This window comes from Sapajus apella, unplaced genomic scaffold (assembly GCF_009761245.1).
Source record: "Sapajus apella isolate SASKATOON/1434 unplaced genomic scaffold, GSC_monkey_1.0 scaffold6, whole genome shotgun sequence".
Lineage (NCBI taxonomy): Eukaryota > Metazoa > Chordata > Mammalia > Primates > Cebidae > Sapajus > Sapajus apella.
Window position 1 is genome coordinate 77,671,233 of NW_022436946.1, and position 22,884 is coordinate 77,694,116.

At 36.6% G+C, this 22,884-nt stretch overlaps 1 protein-coding gene and 1 non-coding gene across 16 annotated transcripts in view; both read right to left on the bottom strand.

Moving 5' to 3' along the window:
- FAM135A (family with sequence similarity 135 member A) overlaps positions 1–22,884 on the bottom strand; it is a 146,123-nt gene that overhangs the window by 41,422 nt on the left and 81,817 nt on the right. For all 15 annotated transcript variants that reach the window (XM_032275593.1, XM_032275586.1, XM_032275591.1 and 12 more), the window contains 2 exons: positions 15,422–15,577; positions 1,181–1,254 (listed from right to left, as the gene is read on the bottom strand). In XM_032275593.1, the coding sequence (XP_032131484.1) occupies positions 1,181–1,254; positions 15,422–15,577 (230 nt within the window). The remainder of the gene's footprint in view (positions 1–1,180; positions 1,255–15,421; positions 15,578–22,884) is intronic.
- LOC116549824 lies at positions 10,161–10,220 on the bottom strand. The gene has a single exon (XR_004268100.1). It is a non-coding gene; the product is annotated as a U7 small nuclear RNA (small nuclear RNA).

Below are 22,884 nucleotides of genomic sequence, written 5' to 3' on the forward strand. Positions count from 1 at the left end.
TATGTAATTCCCATTATATTCTTCCATACTTTATGTTATTTCAAAGTGAATTTCTACGCTTAATGTCTTAATATAAGCATAAAAGAGAAATACCAAAAGTTCAACTGCTTAATAATCATTTGATGATAGTGCTGGGAAAAAGATGTGTTTCACTACTACTGTTTCTACTGAACATATATTGACAAACAAAATTAACAGCTATTTAAAACATGATGTATACTTTTTTAACACAAAACAGAAAACCCTGTCTTATGGAAAATTTCAAACAAATCAAAGAATAGTATTAAAAAACCCCACATACATAGCACCAAACTTCAACAATTAACATGTGTCTTTTTTTATCAACACTCACTGCTTACCCTGACACTCTATTTTTACAGGGTTTTTTTGTGGTATAATTTATATGCATTGAAATATAAATATTAGCTGTATGATTCTGACAAATGTATATATGATACAAAACATTTCCATCAGCTCAGACAGTTCCCTTATGTCTTCCCAATCCAGCCCAAGTCAACACCAAGAAAACCACTGTCCTGTCTTTTTTTTTCACCTTAGTTTTGCCTTTTCTATAAATTCATACAAGTAGAATCACACAGTATTCAATTTTTAACACCCAGCTTTTTCGTTCAGTATAATATCCTCAAAATATTCTTTAATGGCAAAGAAAACCAGGAATAAATCTACTCAGTAGGAAAGGTAAAAGGCATTTGTTATGGGTATTTTAATTATAAATCATTTACAATTATAGAAGACAGTATTTATGAAAATATGTAATAAAAATGATGAAAATAAGAAATTCTGAACTGTGAAAATAAAGACTGATGAAAATATGTAATAAAAAATGATGAACATAAGAAATTCTGATCTGTGAAATAAAGAGAATATGGCCAAATGGAAGACTAGAGCCAAAGTTGTAAGAGACTACCAAGATTATGGCAGATCTGAAAAAAAGGAAGGGAGAAATTGAGTGCATTATGTTTGTAAAGTATGGGGCTTTTATGAAGTAATTCATAAGATGAAACTCAATTTGATTAAAGATGGGATTTCTGAAATTCAAATTCTCCTAATTTCTTACATTAATACTGCATATTCTGTCACTGATAAATTCTGAGACACTGATACATATCTTATATAAAAGGAAATAAAATATTTTTAATTTTGGATTTATACTACTCACTGAAGTTCCTGGTATGCAATGGCAGCTTCTCTTGGATGCTCAAAACAAAAGAATGCCTCAGAAAATCTGCGTACCTAAAAAGTTCCAAAAGAGAGTATTAATAACATGGCATATTTAAAAAGTCAATCCGGCATCTTATGGTAGGGAGAGAAACTGCCTCCATTAGGCCTTCCATAATCACCCATCAGAATTAAACTTCCCTTATCCCTCTTCAGTGTTGCCAAAGCACTGAATTTTTGTACTGCATAAAATAAATCTGAAAAGCATATATAAATATAAGCTATTATGATTACCATTACAGCCTTTACCACCTTTTGTCTTAAAATAATTATATATGTGAATCGTCTCCCCTCCTAAATTGTAATGTTCTTTAGAATAGAAGCTGTAGACCAGGTGTGGTGGCTCTTGCCTATAATCCCAGCACTTTGGGAGGCTGAGGTGGGTGGATTACTTGAGGTCAGGAGTTCAAGACCAGCTGGCTAACACGGTGAAACCCCATCTCTACTAAAAATACAAAAATTAGCTGGGTATGGTGACAGGTGCCTGTAATCCCTGTTACTCAGGAGGCTGAGGCAGGAGAATCACTTGAACCTGGGAGTCAGATGTTGCAGTGAGCCAAGATGGCACTGTTGCACTCCAGCATAGGTGACAAAAGTGAAATTCCAAAAGAAAGAGCGAGAGAGAGAGAGCGAGAGAGCAAGCGAGAGAGAGAGAGAGCGCATGCATATTACAAAATCAAGTACTTGGTAAATAAATGTTGAATCTAGCTGAACATTTCTTCCATTACATTTGTATTTTAACCCTTTCACTTTTAATTGTGAAAGGAAAGGCTCTGTCAGCTACTGGAGCAAAAGTAAGTAACATGAGCTGGAAAAGATGTCTTGTTTGGACAGTACAGAGAGGGGAAATTATATTACATCTATGATTATTTTCTCAACAAAGTATAATCTAGGATCCTTTGGTTTAAATGTATAACAAATTAGAGACCTATTTTACTTGTCAATATCCGGCCAGATGAATTTCTGACTTACTAAACTTGTTTCCCTAAGCAGATAAACCTGGGTCTTCAGATAAACAAGTCAACGAGGGAGGTGGATGCAACAACTTTCATATGTTGTCCAAATGCTTCTTTTTTTCCTCTCCAATATTAAAGGAAAGATGAGAAAAGAAAAAAAAAACACATCAGCCTGTCTGACTGTCTATTAAGATGATTTCCTTTGGGGCTATAAAGCATGAAAAAAAAAATGCATCTTTAAGTTATCTGGATTCCTGCAGTTGCAGCTGGACCCCCAAAACTGGTTAGCTGCTTTTCCTTCTTTCTCTACCTTCCCTAAGTCCTACAATAACAATCATTTCTTTACAGTACTCTACCTCACAGTCTCAAAACTAAAAGCTTCATTCTTATTCTTTGACTTAAAACACATAAAAACTCAGTGTCAAATTGAATGATAAAGAAAAAACAAAAAAACTCTAGGATGATATTATCTTCGTTTAATAGGTGAGGAAACGAAGACACAAAGAGGTTAATTATTTGGCCAAGATAACATAGCTAGTAGGCAATAAACCTGTGATTCAAACCAAGATTTGAGAAACTAAATCTTGTGCTCCAAACCACTTATCTTTTCCTTTCTGCATTAAGACTCCTTGTTATTGGAAATCTTTTTTTTCCTGTATGCACCCAAACGAAGTTCTTTCTAAATTCACTCTCAGCATAATTATGATGCTGTAGTTATTACAAGTAAGGGTATTAACTATAGCGTGTGGCCCTAACTAAGGTATGACTGCCACCTGATGGCAATATAGCTTATTTTCAGGCAAAAGTTTGACAAAGAAAAAAATTTTTAATTTACAGATTTAAACTTCCAATATGGGGACTATATATATTACTGCTTTGTATATGTATACATTTGGGTATGCATTTTTTATGTTTATAAAACATGAGTTTTGTGTGCTCAGTTTAAAAAAAGCTTATTTGGCAACATCAATTATTCAAAAGCTAGGAGGAAGAAAATAGCTGAGCATTCAAAGTATTTATTAATGCTTCACAGAGTTAAATACTCCTGTATCTGTGTTCATTCTAATAACGCTGTTCAAATTACTAACACAGTATTTATTATAATACAATTCTATATGTGTACATTCAGATTAGGTTCCAATCTTGAGTGCAGGGTCTCTATCTGATAGATTATATAATATCTATGCTGCCTTGAAAAAAATAAGCACCTTGCAAATGTTTACTGAACAAATGTTTTTAAGTCCTTGCACTACCTCATAGCAAAATACCATAAAGTCCTTTTATTACAAAGCTGATTTATACTTATTATTTGATACAATCCACCTGGTTTCAGTTATTTGCTTTCTCAATCCAGAGCACACTTAAAGAGCAAATTAGACAAAGAAAAAGGAAGAATTAAGAGGTAAAAATAAAAAATGAAGAGGTAAGTACACAGACAGTTTCAAGAAATAATAAGAACGTGATGAAAAAAAAATCTGCCTAGAATTTCCCTATAAAAGATCAGACAAAATAAATAAAAAATTAATATAACTTGAGATCTTTTAATGGATATTCCAATATCCTGGCATTTTTAATAACATAGGATATCAGTATACTAAAGTTGAGTGCATTAAAACTCATGACAACTAAATCATTATCAAAGGACTAAAGTATGTTTAGTATAGGCATACTTTGGAGATATTATGAGTTAGGGTCCAGACCACCACGATAAAGTAAATATTGCAATATGAATTTTTCAGTTTCCCAGTGTATATAAAATTAAGTTTACACTATACTGTAGTCTATTAAGTGTGCAATAACACAATATCTTTTTTAAAAAAGCAATGCGTATAACTTAATTTAAAAATATTTCATTGTTAAAAATGCTAATGATCATGTGAGCCTTCAGCTAGTTTTGCTGGTGGAAGATCTTGCCTTGATATTGGTAGCTGCTGATTAGGGTGGTTGGGGTAGCTATGGCAATTTCTTAAAATTCAATAATGACATTTGCTGCATGAATTGACTCTTCCTTTCACTTAAGATTTCTCTGTAGCATGTGATGCAGTTAAACAGCATTTTATCCAGAGTATAACTTCTTTAAACCCACAGTTTTTTCAACTAGGTTTATGTAATATTCCAAATTTTTTGTTGTCATTTCAACAACGTTCACAGTATCTTCACTGGGAGTAGATTCCATCTCAAGAAACCACTTTCTCTGTTTATCCATAACAAGCAATTCTGCATCGGTTCAAGTATTATGATGAGATTGCAGCAATTCAGTCATATTTTCAGGCTCCAATTCTAATTCTAGTTCTCTTGCTACTTCCACCACATCTGCAGTTATTTTCTCCACTCATCTTGACCCCCTCAAAGTTACCTATAAGAGTTAGAATCAACCTCTTCCAAACTTCTGTTCATGTTGATATTTTGACCTCCTTCCTTGAATCATGAATGTTCTTAACAGCATCTACAATTGTGATTTTTTTTTTCTAAAAGGTTTTTCTTTTATTTTGGCCAGATCCACCAGATGACTCACTATGTATGGCCAGCTACTGCCTTACAAAATGTATTTAAGTAATAAGGCTTGAAACTCAAAATGATTTATGGATCACATGGGCTGAAGAACAGATATTATGTTAGCAGGCATGGAAACATCATTAATTTCCTTTATCTCCATGAGAGGTTTTGGCTGAGTAGGTGAAATGTTAATGAGCAATAATATTTTGAAAGGAATCTTTTTATTCCTGAACTGCAGGTCTCAACAGCGGGCTTAAAATGTTTAGTAAACCATGGTGTAAACAGATGTGCTGTAATCCAGGCTTTGTTGTTCTGTTAATAGGGCACAGAGTAGACTCAGCATAATTCTCAGGGGCTCTAGAATTTAGGAACGGTAAGTGAGTATTGGCTTCAACTTCAAAGCACCAGCTACATGAGCTCCTAACAAAAGAGTCAGCCTGTCCTTTAAAGTCATGCACTGACTTCTCTTTTCTAGCTATGAAAATCCTAGATGGCATTTTCTTCTACTAGAAGGCTGTTTTATCTCCACTGGAAATCTACTGTTTAGTGAAGTCACCTTCATCATTTATTTTTGCTAGATCTTCTGGATAACATGCTGTAACTTCTCTATCAGAACTTGTTCTCCTACCTCACACTTTTATGTTATGGAGACTTCTTGCCTTAAACCTCAACAACCAATCTCTGCTATTTTCAAATTTTTCTTCTGTAGCTTCCTTACCTCTCAGCCTTCATAGATTTGAAAACAGTTAGGACCCCGCTCTGATTAGGCTTTGGCTTAAGGTACTGTTGTGGCTGATCTTCTATCCAGACCACTCAAACTTTTTCCACATCACTACTAAGGCTGTTTTACTTTCTTATCATTTCATCAGAGAAGCATTTCAATTTCCTTCAATAACTTTTCCTTTGTATTCACGAGTCGGCTAACTGGTGCAAGAGACCTAGCTTGCAGTATATATTAGCTTTCAACATGCCTTCCTCCCTAGGCTTAATCACCTCGAGCTTTTGATTTAAAATGAGAAACTTACAACTTTTCCCTTCACTTGAACACTTAGAGATCACTGCATATTAACTGACCTAACTTAATTGTTGTGTCTCAGGGAATATGGAGACCCAAAGAGAGGAAGAGAGATAGAAGGAATGCTAGTTGGTGAAAGAGAACAGACACAACATGTATTAAGTTCACTGTCATATACGGGCACCACTTGTGTTGTTTCAAAACAATTCCAATAGTAACATCAAATATTATGGTTAGCATATTTAAAGAAAAAAATTTACCCATTAAAGATCACACTATTGGCTGGGCACGGTGGCTCACACCTGTAATCCCACCACTTTGGGAGGCCGAGGCGAAAGGATCATCTGAGGGCAGGAGTTCGAGACCAGCCTGGCCAACATGGTGAATCCCGGTCTCCACTAAAATGCAAAAATTACCCGGGTGTGGTGGCAGGCCTCTATAATCCCAGAATCACTTGTATCTGGGAGGCAAAGGTTGCAGTGAGCTGAGATTGAGCCACTGTACTCCAGCCTGGGTGACAAGAGTGAAGCTCTATCTCAAAAACAAAACAAAACAAAACAAAACACTCTAAAATTTATTTTTGGATAGATTAATTTATTGAGACAGGGTCTTCCTTTGTCACCCAGGCTGGAGTGTGGTGGCACCATCACAGCCCAACACAGCCGCAACCTCCCAGGTGTGGGTGATCCTCCCACCTTAGCCTCCCAAGTAGGTGGAATGACACATGCACCCCACCATGCCCGGCTAATATTTGTATTTTTTGTAGTTATGAGGTTTCCCCATGAAAAGCCCAGGCTGTTCTCAAACTCCTGGGCTCAAGTGGTCCACCCACCTCAGCCTCCCAAAGTGTTAGGATTATTGGTGTGAGCCATCATCCCCCGCCTGGATAGACTTATTTACTGCAGGTGCTAGACATGATTTTTATATATACACATAAAAGCTAGAAAACATTTTGTTTATGCTCATAATTATAGTCGAATTGGAAGTCTGCCCAAACCTTGTAAAATATAAAAGTATCAAATTATATACTATAAATAAGCAATATGTTCCAAGAAGTACTTTTACTTTATTTAGAAAATGACATTCACATAGTTATACTCAAAGAATACCAGATCAAGCAGTTTTAGCAATGAATACCTCTTTTTAAAAATGCAAACTTCATAACGTTTTGAATAAATAACACATCATTGTAAAGAGGTTCTTTAAGTGGAAAGAATGGCTATATGAGCTATTCCTAACTCTTTCCCTCTACTAGAATATAAGTTGTATCAATACTGTTGAAAATACTGTTTTATGATTTAAGATCTCATTAAAAGCTAGTAATAATTCACTGACACTCTGGATTCCTTACTGGAAGGTAATGGCTACACATTAGAATCTAGAATCCTGCTAATCCATATGGCAGCTTTAAAGTATAAATTTAAAAACCATGCTCCTTCTACAGGCAGATGCAACTAGACTCCAATGAGGACAGGCCAAATTTCAGTTCCCACTCTTTCTAGGTCAATTCTCTTATTTAGGGAATACCCTAACCCTGTTAATCACTTGGAGAGCTTTAAAAAATTTCCCTAGGTCTGGACCTCATTCACCACTGACCTTTTTAAAAGTTCCCCAGGCAATTCAAATGTACAGCCAGGGCTGAAAACTACTATTTTAACATTAACTGAGACCACGAGAGTAGAACTTGCCTACCTCCTTCTGCAAACAACTATGAAACTGGTTAAAATACATGAAGCAACTTTTTCAAGCACTGAGCAACAAGCACTAGACATGCAAAACATCAGGAAAATACAATGTACAATCAATAGATAAAATCAGCCAACAGAAAGAGACACCAAGATAATTGAGATGTTTGAATAAGCAGGCAATTTTTAAAAAATAAACTTAATTTTTTTTTACAGCAGTTTAGGTTTACAGAAAAACTGATCAGAAAGTACAAAGGGTTTCCATATTGCCATTCCTCCCTACCCCTGCCCCTCCAGCTTCCCCTATTATTTACATCATGTGTTACTGTGGTACCTTTGTTTCAACTGATGAACCAATATAATATACTATTATTAAAGTATATTATTTACATTAAGGTTCACTCTTAGTGTGGTATATGGGCTTTGAAAAATATATGACACATATATACCATTACAGTATCATATAGAATATTTTTACTGCCCCCTAAATCCCCTGTACTCTACCTTCCTCTCCCTCCTTCTATCCCCCAGAGCCCCTGACAACTCAGATCTTTTTACTGTCTCCATAGTTTTTCCTTTCCAGAATGTTGTATAGTTGAAATCACACAGTATATGCAGATTTTTCAGGTTGGCTTCTTTCAGTCTGCCATGTTTTCAACGTTCCTCAATGTCTTTTCATGGCTTCACTAATCATTTCTGTTTATGGCCAAATTAACATTCCATTGTATGAAGGGACAACAGTTTGTTTATCCAGTTACCTACTGAAGGACATGTTGGTTGTTTCCAAGTTTTGACTATTATGAATGAAGCTGCTATATGTGGAGGTTTTTATGTGGACATAAATTTTCAATTTATTTGGATAAACACCAAGGGCTGTGATAGCTGGATTTTATGATGAGAATATGTTGTTTTTTAAGAAACTACCAAAGTGTCTTCCAAAATGGCCATCCTATTTGTGTACCTACCAGGAATGAAAGGGAGTTCCTGTTGCTCCACATCTCACTAACATTTGCTTTTCTCAGTGTTTTGGATTATAGCCATTCTTATAGGTGTACAGTGGTTATCTCATTTTAATTTGTAATTCTCTAATAACATATGATAATGGATATTTTATTTCCCCCATGTAGAAGACTAGAGTTGGATATTTCTCTTCCCCCCAGGTCAGTGAGGCTCTAGTAAGATACTTTCCACTGAGGCACATTTTGTTAAAGACAGAATGTTCTGGATGTATTTCAAAATGGCTACATTCCCTCCCCACCATCTGGAAGTATGAGGGGCTTTTCTCCAATTTTCACTGAAAGAAGCTGGTAGGGCTTTTGGAGGTGAAAGTCATGAAAGTATAGGATTCCCTAAGATCCCCCCTCACCCCTACCAGGAGTTTTTAACTCATCTGTCCATACTGAGTCTCCAGAAATTCATCAATTGTAAGTTTCCTATTGCAGGACTAGCTACAGTAGTGACGTCTATTCATGAGTTTTTATTCTATTAGATGGGATTCTCTGTAACTGGTTATTGGATTCTCCAATTTTGGGGACAGGAGTTTGCCTGTGACCTTAATTCTTTGATAAGTCTAAGAAGAGTTGTTGATTTTTCATATCATTCAGCTTTTTGTTGCTAGGATGGGAGTAACAACTTCCAAAGTTCTTACATGCTGGATCAGAAACTAGAAGTCTAAGTAAGCACTTTTAAACAATGATTATAAAGTTTAATCATTGTTTAAACTTTGATTATAAAGTTTAATAATGACTGAAAGAAGCTGGTAATAAAGAGTAAACACATAGGGCTTCTCACTATAAAAATGGAACTATTATAAATGAGGAGAACAAAATGGAAATTTAAGAAGTAAAATATATAATATCTGAAATGAAATATTATTAGATGAGATTAAGAGCAGATTAGTCACTACAGAAAAGAGTTAATGAATTTGAACTCAGAAAAACAAATTATTCAGTCTGAAGAGCATTGATGAAAAATTGCTAAAAAACAAGGGATCAAATGATATAATAATGTATAATTAGAGTACCAGAGGGAGAAGAGAGGGAAAGAAACGGGGTAGAAAATATACCTGAAGCTATAATAGCAAATTTCTTTAAAACTGATAAAAATAACCTAGAGCCCCAAGAATATCAGCAAATCCCAAGCAAGATAAATACAGAAAAACAAACAAAGACAATATAACTGCAGCAAGGTGTTTCATAGTCAAACTGCTGGAAAACAAAGACAAGGAGAAAAATCCTAAAGCCAGCCAGAGGGGAAAAACAGTATAAATGACTTTTTATCAGACTAGAGGTCAGAAGACAATGGCACTTTTTAAAGTACTCAAACAGAGGGGGAAAACTGTCAATCCAAGGTTAAACAACACTATCGACCAACTTGAGCTGATTGAGATTTATAGAATATTCTACCTAAAACATTTAGCAAAGCATAAAGTCAATATGCAAAAATCAATTATACTTCTATATCCTAGTAGCAACCACGTGGAAAATAAAATTTGAAAACCATTTATAATAGTATCAGATAATATAAAACGCTTATGAGTAAACTTAAGGCATAAAAACTACAAAAGCAGGTTTTAGATAAATTGAAGAAGGTCGAAATAAATGGGGAGCTAAATAGAAAGCCATATTATGCCCACAAATTGTCTGAATCAATATGGTTAAGGAGGTAATTGTCCCTAAATTGATCTATAGATTTTACTCAGTGTAAACTGAAATCCCAAGAGGATTTAAAAAAATAAAAATTGACATGATTTAAATTTTTTTGCGGAGGAAAGATTTCTCAATAAAAAACAGAAAACCAGCTGAACAAATTCTAAAAGAGCTGTTACTTGATTTAAAATTTATATAGAAATGCAAGAGATCTAGAATAGCGAAAACAATCTCAAAAAAAGAAGAAAACCTTGGACGACTTATGTAACTACCTGGCTGCAAGACTTAGTATATTATTCCATAATAAAGTTAGTGTGGTATTTATTAACATAAAGATGTATAATAGGCCAATGGAACAGAAAAAAAGGTCAAGAAATAGACTCATGCTTATTAGTCAACTGATTTTCAACAAAGATTCTAAGGCAATTCAATAGAGAAAGAAAAGCCTTTTCAATAAATGATGTCAAAAAACCCAAATAGAAAAAAAAAATGAATCTTAAGCCATCCACCTCACACCAAATTAAAAAATTAATTCAAGATGACCCATGGTCCTAAATATAAGAGCTACAATTCTAATGCTCCTTAAAGCAAATATAGGATAATATTTTTCATGATCTTGGGCAAAGATTTCTTAGAGAGGATACAAAAGCACTACATACAAAAGAAAAAAAAAGATAAATTGTACTTAAATATTCTCATCAAAATATATTACTGAGAAAATGAAAATATAAATATTTCTGCAACTTAGTTCAATTGTGCTGCTTCTGAATTCGTTATCAGCCTATATACTTTATTGTAGCTAAGTCTGTCCCTGTACAAACACTGAATGTCCTTTTGACTACTTCAGTTCCTGTAGGCTTAGCATTATATTCTCAGAAGAATAAGATATTTTATTAGCAAAGTTCCTCTTGAATTGCTAAGTGGGAGCCAGATAAAACAATGTTACTATGTCCACAGTTTTAGTGATACACTGAAGGGCAGGGAAAGACTTATTTCTGAGTAACATTAGCTCATTTTCTTACTCTGTCTTTATTATCCTTCCATGATTCATTTATGAATTAAAATAGGCCCTATGTTGGTATCCAGAATGGGGTGAGAAAAGGGAAGTTCTAGGTAAAACTCCTAAGTTTATCTTTGGTATTTTAGTTTTCCACAAACCTGATTTTTGTCTTGGTTCTCTCTGTCTCTTCTCAAAGTTGTGTTCATCAGCTGCTCTTTAAGTTAACCTTCTCGTTCCTATTCCACCCAGAACAGCTTCTTTCCCACAGAATATCAAGCTATAAAGTTGCCTCTAATCCTTGCAACCATTCTCTTCCCAGAACTTCCATTCAGGTGAGACAAAGTATTAACAGAACAATTTAATGGAACTCTAATATTTTTCTCTAGTAAAAACATAGTTTAAAAAAATACCCTGTCTGCTTGCAGGAACTAAATAAAAACGTAAAAAATAAAATGGAAAAACAAAATAAAAAAAAAAGAGAGAGAAAAAAAATACCCTGAAGATTACCTTTCCCATGTAAAACTATTTCTTGTTGCTGGCCTTTATTTCTACTGGTCATTAAAATTAACCTTCAAACAGACTTTTATTTTGTGGAAGAGGTATCCACTCTCCTCCTTAGCTTTATAATGTAGGAGTTGGCAAACTACAGCCTGAGAACAAAATCTGGCCCACCACCTGTTTTTGTAAATAAAACTTTATTGAAACACAGCCACATTCACTCATTCATATATGGTGTCCATGGCTGCTTTCATGTTACAACAGAGCTGAGCTGTTTAGACAAAGATGTGTGGTCCCCAAAGCCCAAAATATTTACCATTTGGTCCTTACAGAAAAAGCTGATTCTTGTTCTACAGCATAGAAAACTGGGTCACTTGTTGTGTATTCTGATGTACTTTTCATGAAAACTTTGCCTGAAGTATTGGTATGCATTCAGCTCACCTCTCTACAGAGGTGTGCTGGCTTTCAAGTTCTAGTCAGAGTGCTAACTTTCCAAAAAAAGAATGTTGTGAGGTCCTTTAATCCTTATCGATGTCACTTTAATTTATCCTGAAAACTGGCTACATTTCTGATACTATTACCATAATTTGTTGTTGTCAACATCTTGATAGTGAGAAAAGATGTTCATGAAAATTGTTGAAAAAATACATTCCATTCATTATGCTATTCATTCTAAATTGCTACATTAAGATGATGCCAGACTACCAGTAAGTTGAATACAGTGATTATGCCATTTTATTCATTGTAGAATCCTTTTTATTTAGCCCTTTAGAGAAGGTGATTGATTGACTTTTAAGAAGAAATTCTAAGAAAAAGTCCTATAAAACAACAGTATTTGATATATGGATCCTGTTTACTACAATATAGCAAAAATAATGAAACAAAACAAAACACACAGGGAGAAAACACCATCAAAAATTGTTTTTTTGAAAAGACTAATACAATAACAAACTTCTAGTGAGACCATTCAAGAAAAAGAAAGAAGGCACAAATAATTAGAAACTAGAATAAAATCAGGAATGAAACTAGAAAACACTGGATATTACAGATATTAAAAAGATAATTGAAGGATACTAGGAACTACTTGATGTCCATAAATTAACAAACTTAGAATGGGCAAACTCCTTGAAAAATATAATTCACCAAAACTGATTGAAAAAAATATGTAGTATCGCCCCAATACTGTCATCTTAATCTAATCACCAGGAAATATAATACAAACCCAAACTGAAGAATAGTTCACAAACTTACTGGCCAATACTCCTCAAAAGAGTCAGTCATGTAAAGATAAAGCATTAGTCCAGATTAAATGAGTAAAGGAACATGAAAACTGAATCAACGTGTTCCTGAATTTGATCCTGAAAAAAGTTGTTATGCCAAACATTAGTAAGATGAATGGTAAAACTTAAATATGGACCATACATTAAATATCAATATTGTATCAATATAAAAATTCCTAACGTAGATCAGTGTATTGGTTAACTAACTTAGGGTATATATGTTGAAGTATTTAATGATAAAAGAGTACTATGTCTATAATTATATTGTTCAGGAAAAACAATATATATAAGTATATATGTATGTATATATTTATATGTGTATCTACTTATGAAAAAGATGCAGTGATAAAGCAAATGTGCCAAAATGCTAATTTGTGATTCTGCTGAAAATTATATAGGAGTTTTTTTTTGAGAAGGAGTTTCACTCTTGTCACCCAGGCTAGAGTGCAGTGGTGTGATCTTGGCTCACTGCAACCTCCACTCCCTGGGTTCAAATGATTCTCCTGCCTCAGCCTCCCAAGTAGCTGGGATTATAGGTGCTCACTACCACGCCTCGCTAATTTTTGTACTTTTAGTAGAGATGGGGTTTTACCATGTTGGCCAGACTGGCATTGAACTCCGGACCTCAGGTGATCCATCCTCCTGGGCCTCCCAAAGTGGTGGTATTACAGGCATAAGCCACCATTCCTGGCCAATATTTTTAAGCCTTCTGTAAGTTTCCAATTATACTTTAGACACTTTACAGTTTTGCCTTTCACATTTAAATCTTCAATCCACTTGAAACTGAATTTTATGTAATATTTACCACGTGGATACCCAATTGTCTCAAACATCATTTATTAAAAAATCTCAGTTTTTTACACTGATCCACATGTTATGTACAAAAATGGCTATGTCCATGTCTGGCCATTCCCTTAGTTTCCTTCTATTCTAAAATTAAGACCTCTAGTTCATTATAAAATAATATAAAGTCAATGAAAACAATAAACCATGAAATGAGAGAGGATCTATTAGTAAAAACATATAACAGACAAAGGACACAGAAGAGTATTAGACATAAAGAAGAAAAAAGTAATCTTATTAGAAATGGGTAAAGATTAGAATAGGCATTTCATATGGAGCAAACCTGCATAACCAATAATCACAAAAAGCAGTGCTCAACTGCACGGGTCATCAGAGAAATGCAAATTAAAGCCACAGTAATATGCCATTTCACAACCATCAGTCTGGCAAAGTTTAAAAAGCTTGCCAATATTAAGAGTTGGAGCGTATGTGGAGTAATAAACTGTGCTGGTGGGAGGGAAAATTGGTACAACTCTGAAAACTGTCACATTAGCTAGTAAAATTGAAGTTATGTATAGCCTATGACTCAGCAATTTCCCTCACAGGTAGGTATTTCAAAGAAACTGATATGCCAGGAAAAATACACAAGAATGTTCATAGCAACTGGTTTGTAATAGCTACAAGTTAGAAATAATCCAAGTATCTATCAATAGTAGAATGATAAACAAATATGAGTATATTCAAATGAACTGAATACATTACAGTGATGATAATGAACAATCTACAGGCACTATAAAAAAAGATGAATTAATCTCCTAATGTGTTGTGCAAAAAAGCAAGACACAGAAGAATACTCATTGTACAATTTCATCTATATAGAATTCAATAACAGGTGGAAACAACCTCTACTATTTAGTGTGTATACATAGGTGATAAAACTAAAAGAGGAGGAACTCATCATCACAAAAGACAGGATACTGATTACTTCTAAGTTTTAGGAAGGGTTTAATAATTGGAAAAGACAGAGAGAACATCTGTAATGTTGAGAGTGTTCTACTTCTTGATCTGGATAACTGAAAGGGTATATGCTTTTAATTATTTGATAAAATGTGCATGTTTTATGTACTTTTCTAACTTTGATTATATGTTATGTTTTATAGTTAAGAAAATTTTTAAAAAAAAAAAATAATGTTTGGAGGAATTCACAGTACATAAAGCAAAATTACAGTGCATGCAGAGTATATAAGGAAACAAGATAGAAAGATATTTAATATGTCCAAATCTCGAGATGCTATACGATAAAATTGTATAGAAATTCCTGCATAATGTCCATACTAGGTCTACAGCAGACATATATGTGTAATGTGTAAACTGTCCTCTCCATCCTGCAAAGTTCATAATACACTTTCCTATATTAGGTCAGCCATAGAGAGAAGAAGGGAAGGAAAAGGAGGAAAAATGAGAAGAGGGAAATAGAAGTTTCAGATAGCTCTCTAGTTCCTGATTCCTGTCCCTAATGAGGGTTGGCTATTAATTCCTATTCGCAGGTTCCAGGGGCTATCATGTATGATATATTTTCCTATTTTACTAACTTAGGTGGTTTTTCTTAGCAGCAGGGATCGTGACTGAAATAGGTCATATGCTTAACTGTATTGTTCCACTGTGTTATTGATTTTGGAAGTCAAACAATAACATAATGATAAATGTCTCTTTTCCGATTTATCAATATATAGGTAAAAATCAGGTTTTTTGTTCACAAAAAATTTCTAAAGGTAAATAATACTCATTAAAATGCTCTAAAATTACTTTTCTTTAACTTACCCTCAAAGTATGGTGCTCTTGTGCTAATAATATTCTCAGTTCTTCGTGTAGTGTTATAACTTCCAGAAACTGTCCCCACAAAGCCATCAGAAGTGAGCAAAGTTGTGCAAGATTCATATTTATAAGTTCTGCCAGTTCATCAGGATTCTCTATTTTCTGAAATGAAAAGAAAAAAAAAATTTCACTACTTCCCGAGATTTAATGTAACATACTTAAATATAATGTTATTGAGAATATTAATACAAAGGCAAATTTGTGGTTTAAAAAAGAAATGTGCATTTGCATATGCATGCACATGTGTGCAGAGAGAGAAAGATCAATTGACAATGGTTTTTTTACTTAACTGATAGTTACTCAAGTAATTTTCAAAAACTTAAACAACATTTCAATATCTAAGATGTCTTGTTAACTGAAATAATGTCAACTGTAAACTAAAATTACAAATTAGGATTCTATAGAGAATGATCAGCTTCTAACACCAAAATATTGGGAATTTTAAACACAGCATTCAAATAATGAGTTATAATTTTTTTGAAATATAGTAATTCTTAAGATTTTTTCCCCCCAATCAGCTAAGAAAAATACTTAAAATATCTATGACTCCTCAGAAAAAAACTGAGATACTTTCTGAAGTAGTCCTTTTCTCTCACTCCTATGTTCTTAGGTTCTACTTCACTTATGAGTAATCCTTTTACAGAGCTGTCAAACACTTATTTTTCTTTTCTAGCAATTCACTCACTTGTCATTTATTGAACACACTTCAAATGCTAATGGCCTAGATTCTAGAGATACAAAGATTAATATGAGAAGTTCACAGTCTAGTGAGGAGAGAAAAGCAGGTAAACAAACTATAATAAAATACTGTTATTAGGACATGATCCAAAGATGGCTGAATAGAAAATGCTCCAATCTGCAGCTTCCAGCGAGACCAATGCAGAAGATGGGTGATTTCTGCATTTCCAACTGAGGTACCCAGTTTATCACATTGGGACTAGTTAGGTTGTGGGTCCAACCCACCGTGGGGCTAGAAGAAGCAGGGTGGGGCATTGCTTCACCTGGGAAGTGCAAGAAGGTGGGGGACTATCTACCCAGCCAAAGGAAGCTCTGAGGGACTGTGCTACCCTGGCCAGGTCACCACGCTTTTCCCACAATTTTTGCAATCTGCAGATCAGGAGGTTACTTCGTGTGCCTAAACCACCAGAGCCTGGGTTTCAAGCACAAAACTGGGGGGCTGTTTGTGCAGACACTGAGCTAGCTGCAGGAGTTTTTTTCACAACCCAGTGGTGCCTGGAACCCCAGCAAGACAGAACCATTCACTACCCTGGAAAGAGTTCAAGCCAGGGAGCCAGGTAGTCTTACTCAGTAGGTCCCACTCCCATGGAGTGGAATCACTGGCTTGAAATTCTCACTGCCAGTAGGAAGTCTGAAGCCAACTGGGGAAGATCAGGTTTGCTGGCAGGAGGGGAGTCCACTAAGGAGGCTGGAAGGTTTGGACTGGGCAGAACTCACCACAGCATGGAAAAGCAGCTGCAGCCACACTGCTTCTCTAGATTCCTCCTCATGGGCTGGGCATCTCTGAAGGAAAGGTAACAGCCCCAGTCAGGGGATTACAGATAAACTCCCATCTCCCTGAGACAGAGCACCTGGGGGAAGGGGCAGCTGTAGACACAGCTTCAGCAGATTTAATCGTTCCTGCCTGCCGCCTCTGAAGAGACCAGCCGATCCTGACAAGAGGGATTCTCTGAGCACAGTGCACCAGCTTGCTAAGGGACAGATTGCCTCTTCAAGTCTCTGACCCGCTTGCCTCCTGACTGGGAGAGAACTCCTAACAGTGGTCGACAGACACCTCATGTAAAAGAGCTCTGGCTGGTATCAGGCTGCTGCCCCTCTGGGATGAAGCATCCAGAGGAAGGAGCAGACAGCAATTTTTGCTGTTGTGCAGCCTCCACTGATGATACCCAGGCAAACAGGATCTGGAGTGGACCTCCAGTGAACTGCAGAAGACCTGCAGAAGAGGGGCCTGACTGGTAAAAGAAAAACTAACAAACCGTAATAACATCAACATCAACATAAAGGACTCCCATATAATAACCCCATCCAAAGGCCATCAGCTTCAAAGATTATAGGTACATAAATCCACGAAGATGAGGAAAAACCACTGCAAAAATGCTGAAAATTCCAAAAACCAGATTGCCTCATCTCCAAATGATGGCAACTCCTCTCCAGCAAGGACACAAAACTGGACAGAAAATGAGATAGACGAACTGACAGGAGTAGGCTTCAGAAGATGGGAAATAACAAAATCCTCTGAGCTAAAGGAGCATGTTCTAACCCAATGCAAGAAAGTGATAAACCTTGATAAAAGGTTACAGGAACTTTTATATACAATAACAGTTTAGAGAGGAACATAAATGACCTGATGGAGCTGAAAAACACAGCAAAAGAACTTTGTGAATCATATACAAGTATCAACAGCTAAATTGATCAAGTGGAAAAAAGGTTAGCAGAGATTGAAGATTAACTTACTGAACTAAGATGTGAAGACAAGATTATAAGAATAAAAAATGAAAAGGCCTCCAAAAAATGTGTGACTATGTGAAAAGACCAAACCTGCAATTGACTGGTTTATCTGAAAGTGACAGGGAGAATAGAACCAAGTGGAAAACACACTTCAGGATATTATCCAGGACTTCCCCAACCTAGCAAGACAGGTCAACATTCAAACAAGAAAATACAGAGAACACCACTAAGATACTCCTTGGGAAGAGCAACCCTAAGAACACATAACCCTCAGTTTCACCAAGGTTGAAATGAAGGAAAAAATGCTAAGGGCAGCCAGAGAGAAAGGTCAGGTTACCTACAAAGAGAAGCCCATCAGAATAACAGTGAATCTCTGTATAGAAACCCTACTACAAGCCAGAAGAGACTAGGGACCAATATTCAACATTCTTAAAGAAAAGAATTTTCAACCCAAAATTTCATATCCAGCCAAACTAAACTTCATAAGTGAAGGGGAAATAAAACCCTTTATAGACAAGCAAATGCTGAGAGATTTTGTCACCACCAGGCCTGCCTTACAACAGCTCCTGAAGGAAGCACTGAATATGGAAAGGAAAGACCTGTACCAGCCACTGCAAACACATACCATATTGTAAAGACCAATGACACTATGAAGAAACTGCATCACCTAACGAGCAAAATAACCAGCCAGCATCATGATGACAGGATTAAATTCACACATAACAATATTAACCTTAAATGTAATGGGCTAAATGCCCCAATTAAAAGACACAGACTGGCGAATTGGTTAAAGAGTCAAGACCCATCGGTGTGCTGTATTCAGGAGACTCATCTCACGCACAAAGACACACATAAAAATACAGGGATAGAGGAAGATTTACTAAGAAAGTGTAAAGCAAAAAAAGGAGGGGTTGCAATCCTACTCTCTGATAAAACTGACTTTAAACCAACAAAGATCAAAAAAGACAAGGGCATTACATGATGGTAAAGGGATCAATGCAACAAGAAGAGCTAACTATGCTAAATATATATGCACCCAATACATGAACACCCAGATTCATAAAGCAAGTTCTTAGAGACTTACAAAGAGACTCAGACTCCCACATAATTATAGTGGGAGGCTTTAAGACCCTACTGTCAATATTAGACAGATCAATGAGACAGAAAATTAACAAAGATGTTATAGTGGGAGACTTGAACACCCTACTGTCAATATTAGACAGATCACCAAGACAGAAAATTAACAAGGATACTCATGGCTTGAACTCAGCTCTGGACCAAGCAGACCTAATAGACATCTACAGAACTCTCCACCCCAAATCAACAGAATATACATTCTTCTTAGCACCACATCACACTTATTCTAAAACTGACCATATAATTGGAAGTAAAACACTCCTCAGAAAATGCAAAAGAACAGAAATCATAACAAAGTTTCTCACACCACAGTGCAATCAAATTAGAACTCAAAATTAAGAAACTCATTCAAAACCACATAACCACATGGAAGCAGAACAACCTCCTCCTGAATGACTACTGGGTAAATAACAAAACTAAGACAGAAGTAAATAAGTTGTTTGAAACCAATGAGAACAAAGACATAATGTACCATAATTTCTGGGACACAGCTAAAGCAGTGTTCAGAAGAAAATTTATGCCACTAAATGGCCACAGGAGAAAGCAGGAAAGATCTAAATCAATGCTCTAACATAATAATTAAAAGAACTAGAGAAGCAAGAGCAAACAAATTCAAAAGCTAGCAGAAGACAAGAAGTAACTAAGATCAGAGCAGAACTGAAGGAGATAGTGACATGAAAAAACCCTCCAAAGAAATCAGTGAGTCCAGGAACTGGTTTTTTGAAGAGATAAACAAAATACGTAGACTGCTAGCCAGATTAATGAAGAAAAAAAGAGAAGAATCAAATAGATACAATAAAAAATGATAAAGGGGATATCACCACTGATTCCCAAATAAATACAAGCTACCATCAGCAAATACTACAAACACATCTATCCAAATAAACTATAAAATCTAGAAAAAATGGATAAATTCCTGGACACATACATCCTCCCAAGGCAAAACCAGGAAGAAGTTGAATCCCTGAATAGATCAATAACAAGGTCTGAAGTTGAGGCAATAATTAATAGCCTACCAACCAAAAAAAGCCCAGGTCCAGATGGGTTCACAGCCTAACTCTATCGGAGGTACAAAGAGAAGCTAGTACCATTCCTTCTGAAACTATTCCAAACAACAGAAAAAGAGGGACTCCTCCCTAACTTATTTTATAGGCCAGCATCATCCTGATACCAAAACCTGGCAGAGACACAACAAAAAAAGAAAATTTCAGGCTAACATCCCTAATGAACATTGATGTGAATATCCTCAATAAAATACTGGCAAACCAAATCCAGCAGCACATCAAAAAGCTTATCCATGACAATCAGGTCGGCTTCATCCCTTGGATGCAAGGCTGGTTCAACATATACAAATCAGTAAACATAATCCATAAACCACATGATAATCTCAGAAAATGCCTTGGCTAAAATTCAACATCCTTTCATGTTAAAACTCTCAATAAACTAGGTATCGATGGAATGTTTCTTAAAATAATAACAACTATTTACAACAAACCCACAGCCAATATCATTCTGAATGGGTGAAAGCTGAAAGCATTACCTTTGAAAATTGGCACAAGACAAGGATGCCCTCTCACCACTCCTATTCAACAAAATATTAGAAGTTCTGGCCAGGGCAATCAGGCAAGAGAAAGAAATAAAGGGTATTCAATTAGGAAAAGCGGAAATCAACTTGTCTCTATTTCCAGATGACATAATTGTATATTTAGAAAACCCCAAATCTCCTTAAGCTGATAAGCAACTTCAGCAAAGTCTCAGAACACAAAATCAGTGAGCAAAAATCACAAGCATTCCTATACACCAATAAAAGACAAACTCAGAGCCGAATCATAAGTGAACTTCCATTCACAATTGCTACAAAAAGAATAAAATGCCTAGGAATACAATTAACAAGGTATGTGAAGGAACTCTTCAAGGAGAACTACAAACCACCACTCAAGGAAATAAGAGAGGACATAAACAAATGGAAAATATTCCATGCTCATGAATAGGAAGAATCACTATCATGAAAATGGCCATACTGTCCAAAGTAACTTATAGATTTAATGCTATCCCCAACAAACTACCATTGACTTTCTTTGCAGAATTGGAAAAAAACCTACTTTAAATGTTATATAGAACCAAAAAAGAGCCTACATAGCCAAGATGATCCTTAATAAAATGAACAAAGCTGGAGGCATCACGCTACATGACTTCAAAGTATACTACAAGGCTACAGTAACAAAAACAGCATGGTACTGGTACCAAAACAGATATACAGACCAATGGAATACACTAGAGGCCCCAGAAATAACACCACACATCTACAACCATCTGATCTTTGACAAACCTGACAAAAGCAAGCAATGGGGCAAGGACTCCCTATCTAACAAATTGTGCTGAGAAAACTGGCTAGCCATATGCAGAAAGCTGAAACTGGATCCCTTCCTTACACCTTTTATTAAAAATGAACCCAAGATGATTAAAGACTTAAATGTAGCAGGGCACAGGGGCTCACACCTGTAATCCCAGCACTTTGGGAGTCCAAGGTGGGCAGATCATGAGGTCAGGAGTTTGAGGCCAGCCTGGCTAATATGGTGAAACACTGTCTCTACTAAAAATACAAAAATGCTGGGCATGGTGGGATGCACCTGTAGTTGCAGCTACTAGGGAGGCTGAGGCAGAAGAATCATTTGAATCCAGGAGGCAGAGACTGCAGTCAACCAAGATTTTGCTACTGCACTCCAGCCTGGGCAACAGAGTGAGACTCTGTCTCCAAAAAAAAAAAAAAAAAAAAAAAGTACTTAAACATAAGACCTAAAACCATAAAAACCCTAGAAGAAAACCTAAGCAATACCCAACATTCAGGACATGATCATGGGCAAAGACTTCATGACTAAAACACCAAAAGTGGTCAGATCCAAGATGGCCATTTAGGAACAGCTCAGGATTGCAGCTCCCAGTGAAAGCACAGTGGGTGAGTGGACGCCGCATTTTTATTGCCCACAGACTAGGAAATTCCCAGGCAGAGGAGCTCCACGGTTGCCAGCGCAGCTGTTTCGGGCAGCGCGGCTGTGCCGGCGCCGCTGCTTTGTCCCGCACGGCTGCTTTGTCGGCGCCCCGGAGCGGCGTTTCTCCATACAAAATACATCGGTCCGGGTGCCCTTTTGGCTGGAGATTGGAGCCACAGGAAGTCGCCCATTTGCCGGTTCAAAAAGGGGACTGAGCAGAGAACCAGGACAGTAGATTCCAGGGCAAAAAAAAAAAAAAAAAAGCGCCACAAACCTCAGTGCCGCTGTTTAAGCCAGCGCAGTGAGTGGCTGCAGGGGAAAACAAACCCCGGCGCCTCTTCAACAGGCGACTGGAACACCAACTTAAAAAAGGCTCTGAGGCAGGGAGCCAGGCGATCAGGCTTGGCTGGTCCCACCCCCACAAAAGAACAGCAACCAGAAACTCTGGATAGAGACTTTCACAGCAAGCGCAGCTGAACCTGGGACGGTCCAGCTCTGTGGCGTAGGGGCGTCTGCCATTACCAAGGCAGCCAGCCAGGACAGAGTCTGCCAATGCTGAGGCAGCCCGCCATTGCTGAGGCAGCCCGCCGTTGCCAAGGCAACCCGCCACAGCAGAGAGACTCCGCCTCAACAGAGGCGGGCCAGCATCACCAAAGCAGTTCTAACTACACCCATATAAACAGGACTGCAGGGAAGTTCACTCGGCAGCGGGGCGGAGCCCACAGCAGCTCAGCAAAGCCTCTATAGGCCGATAGTGACTAGGCTGCCTCCTTGCTGGGCTGGGCAGGTCTGAAGGAAAAAAAAAAAAAAAAAAAA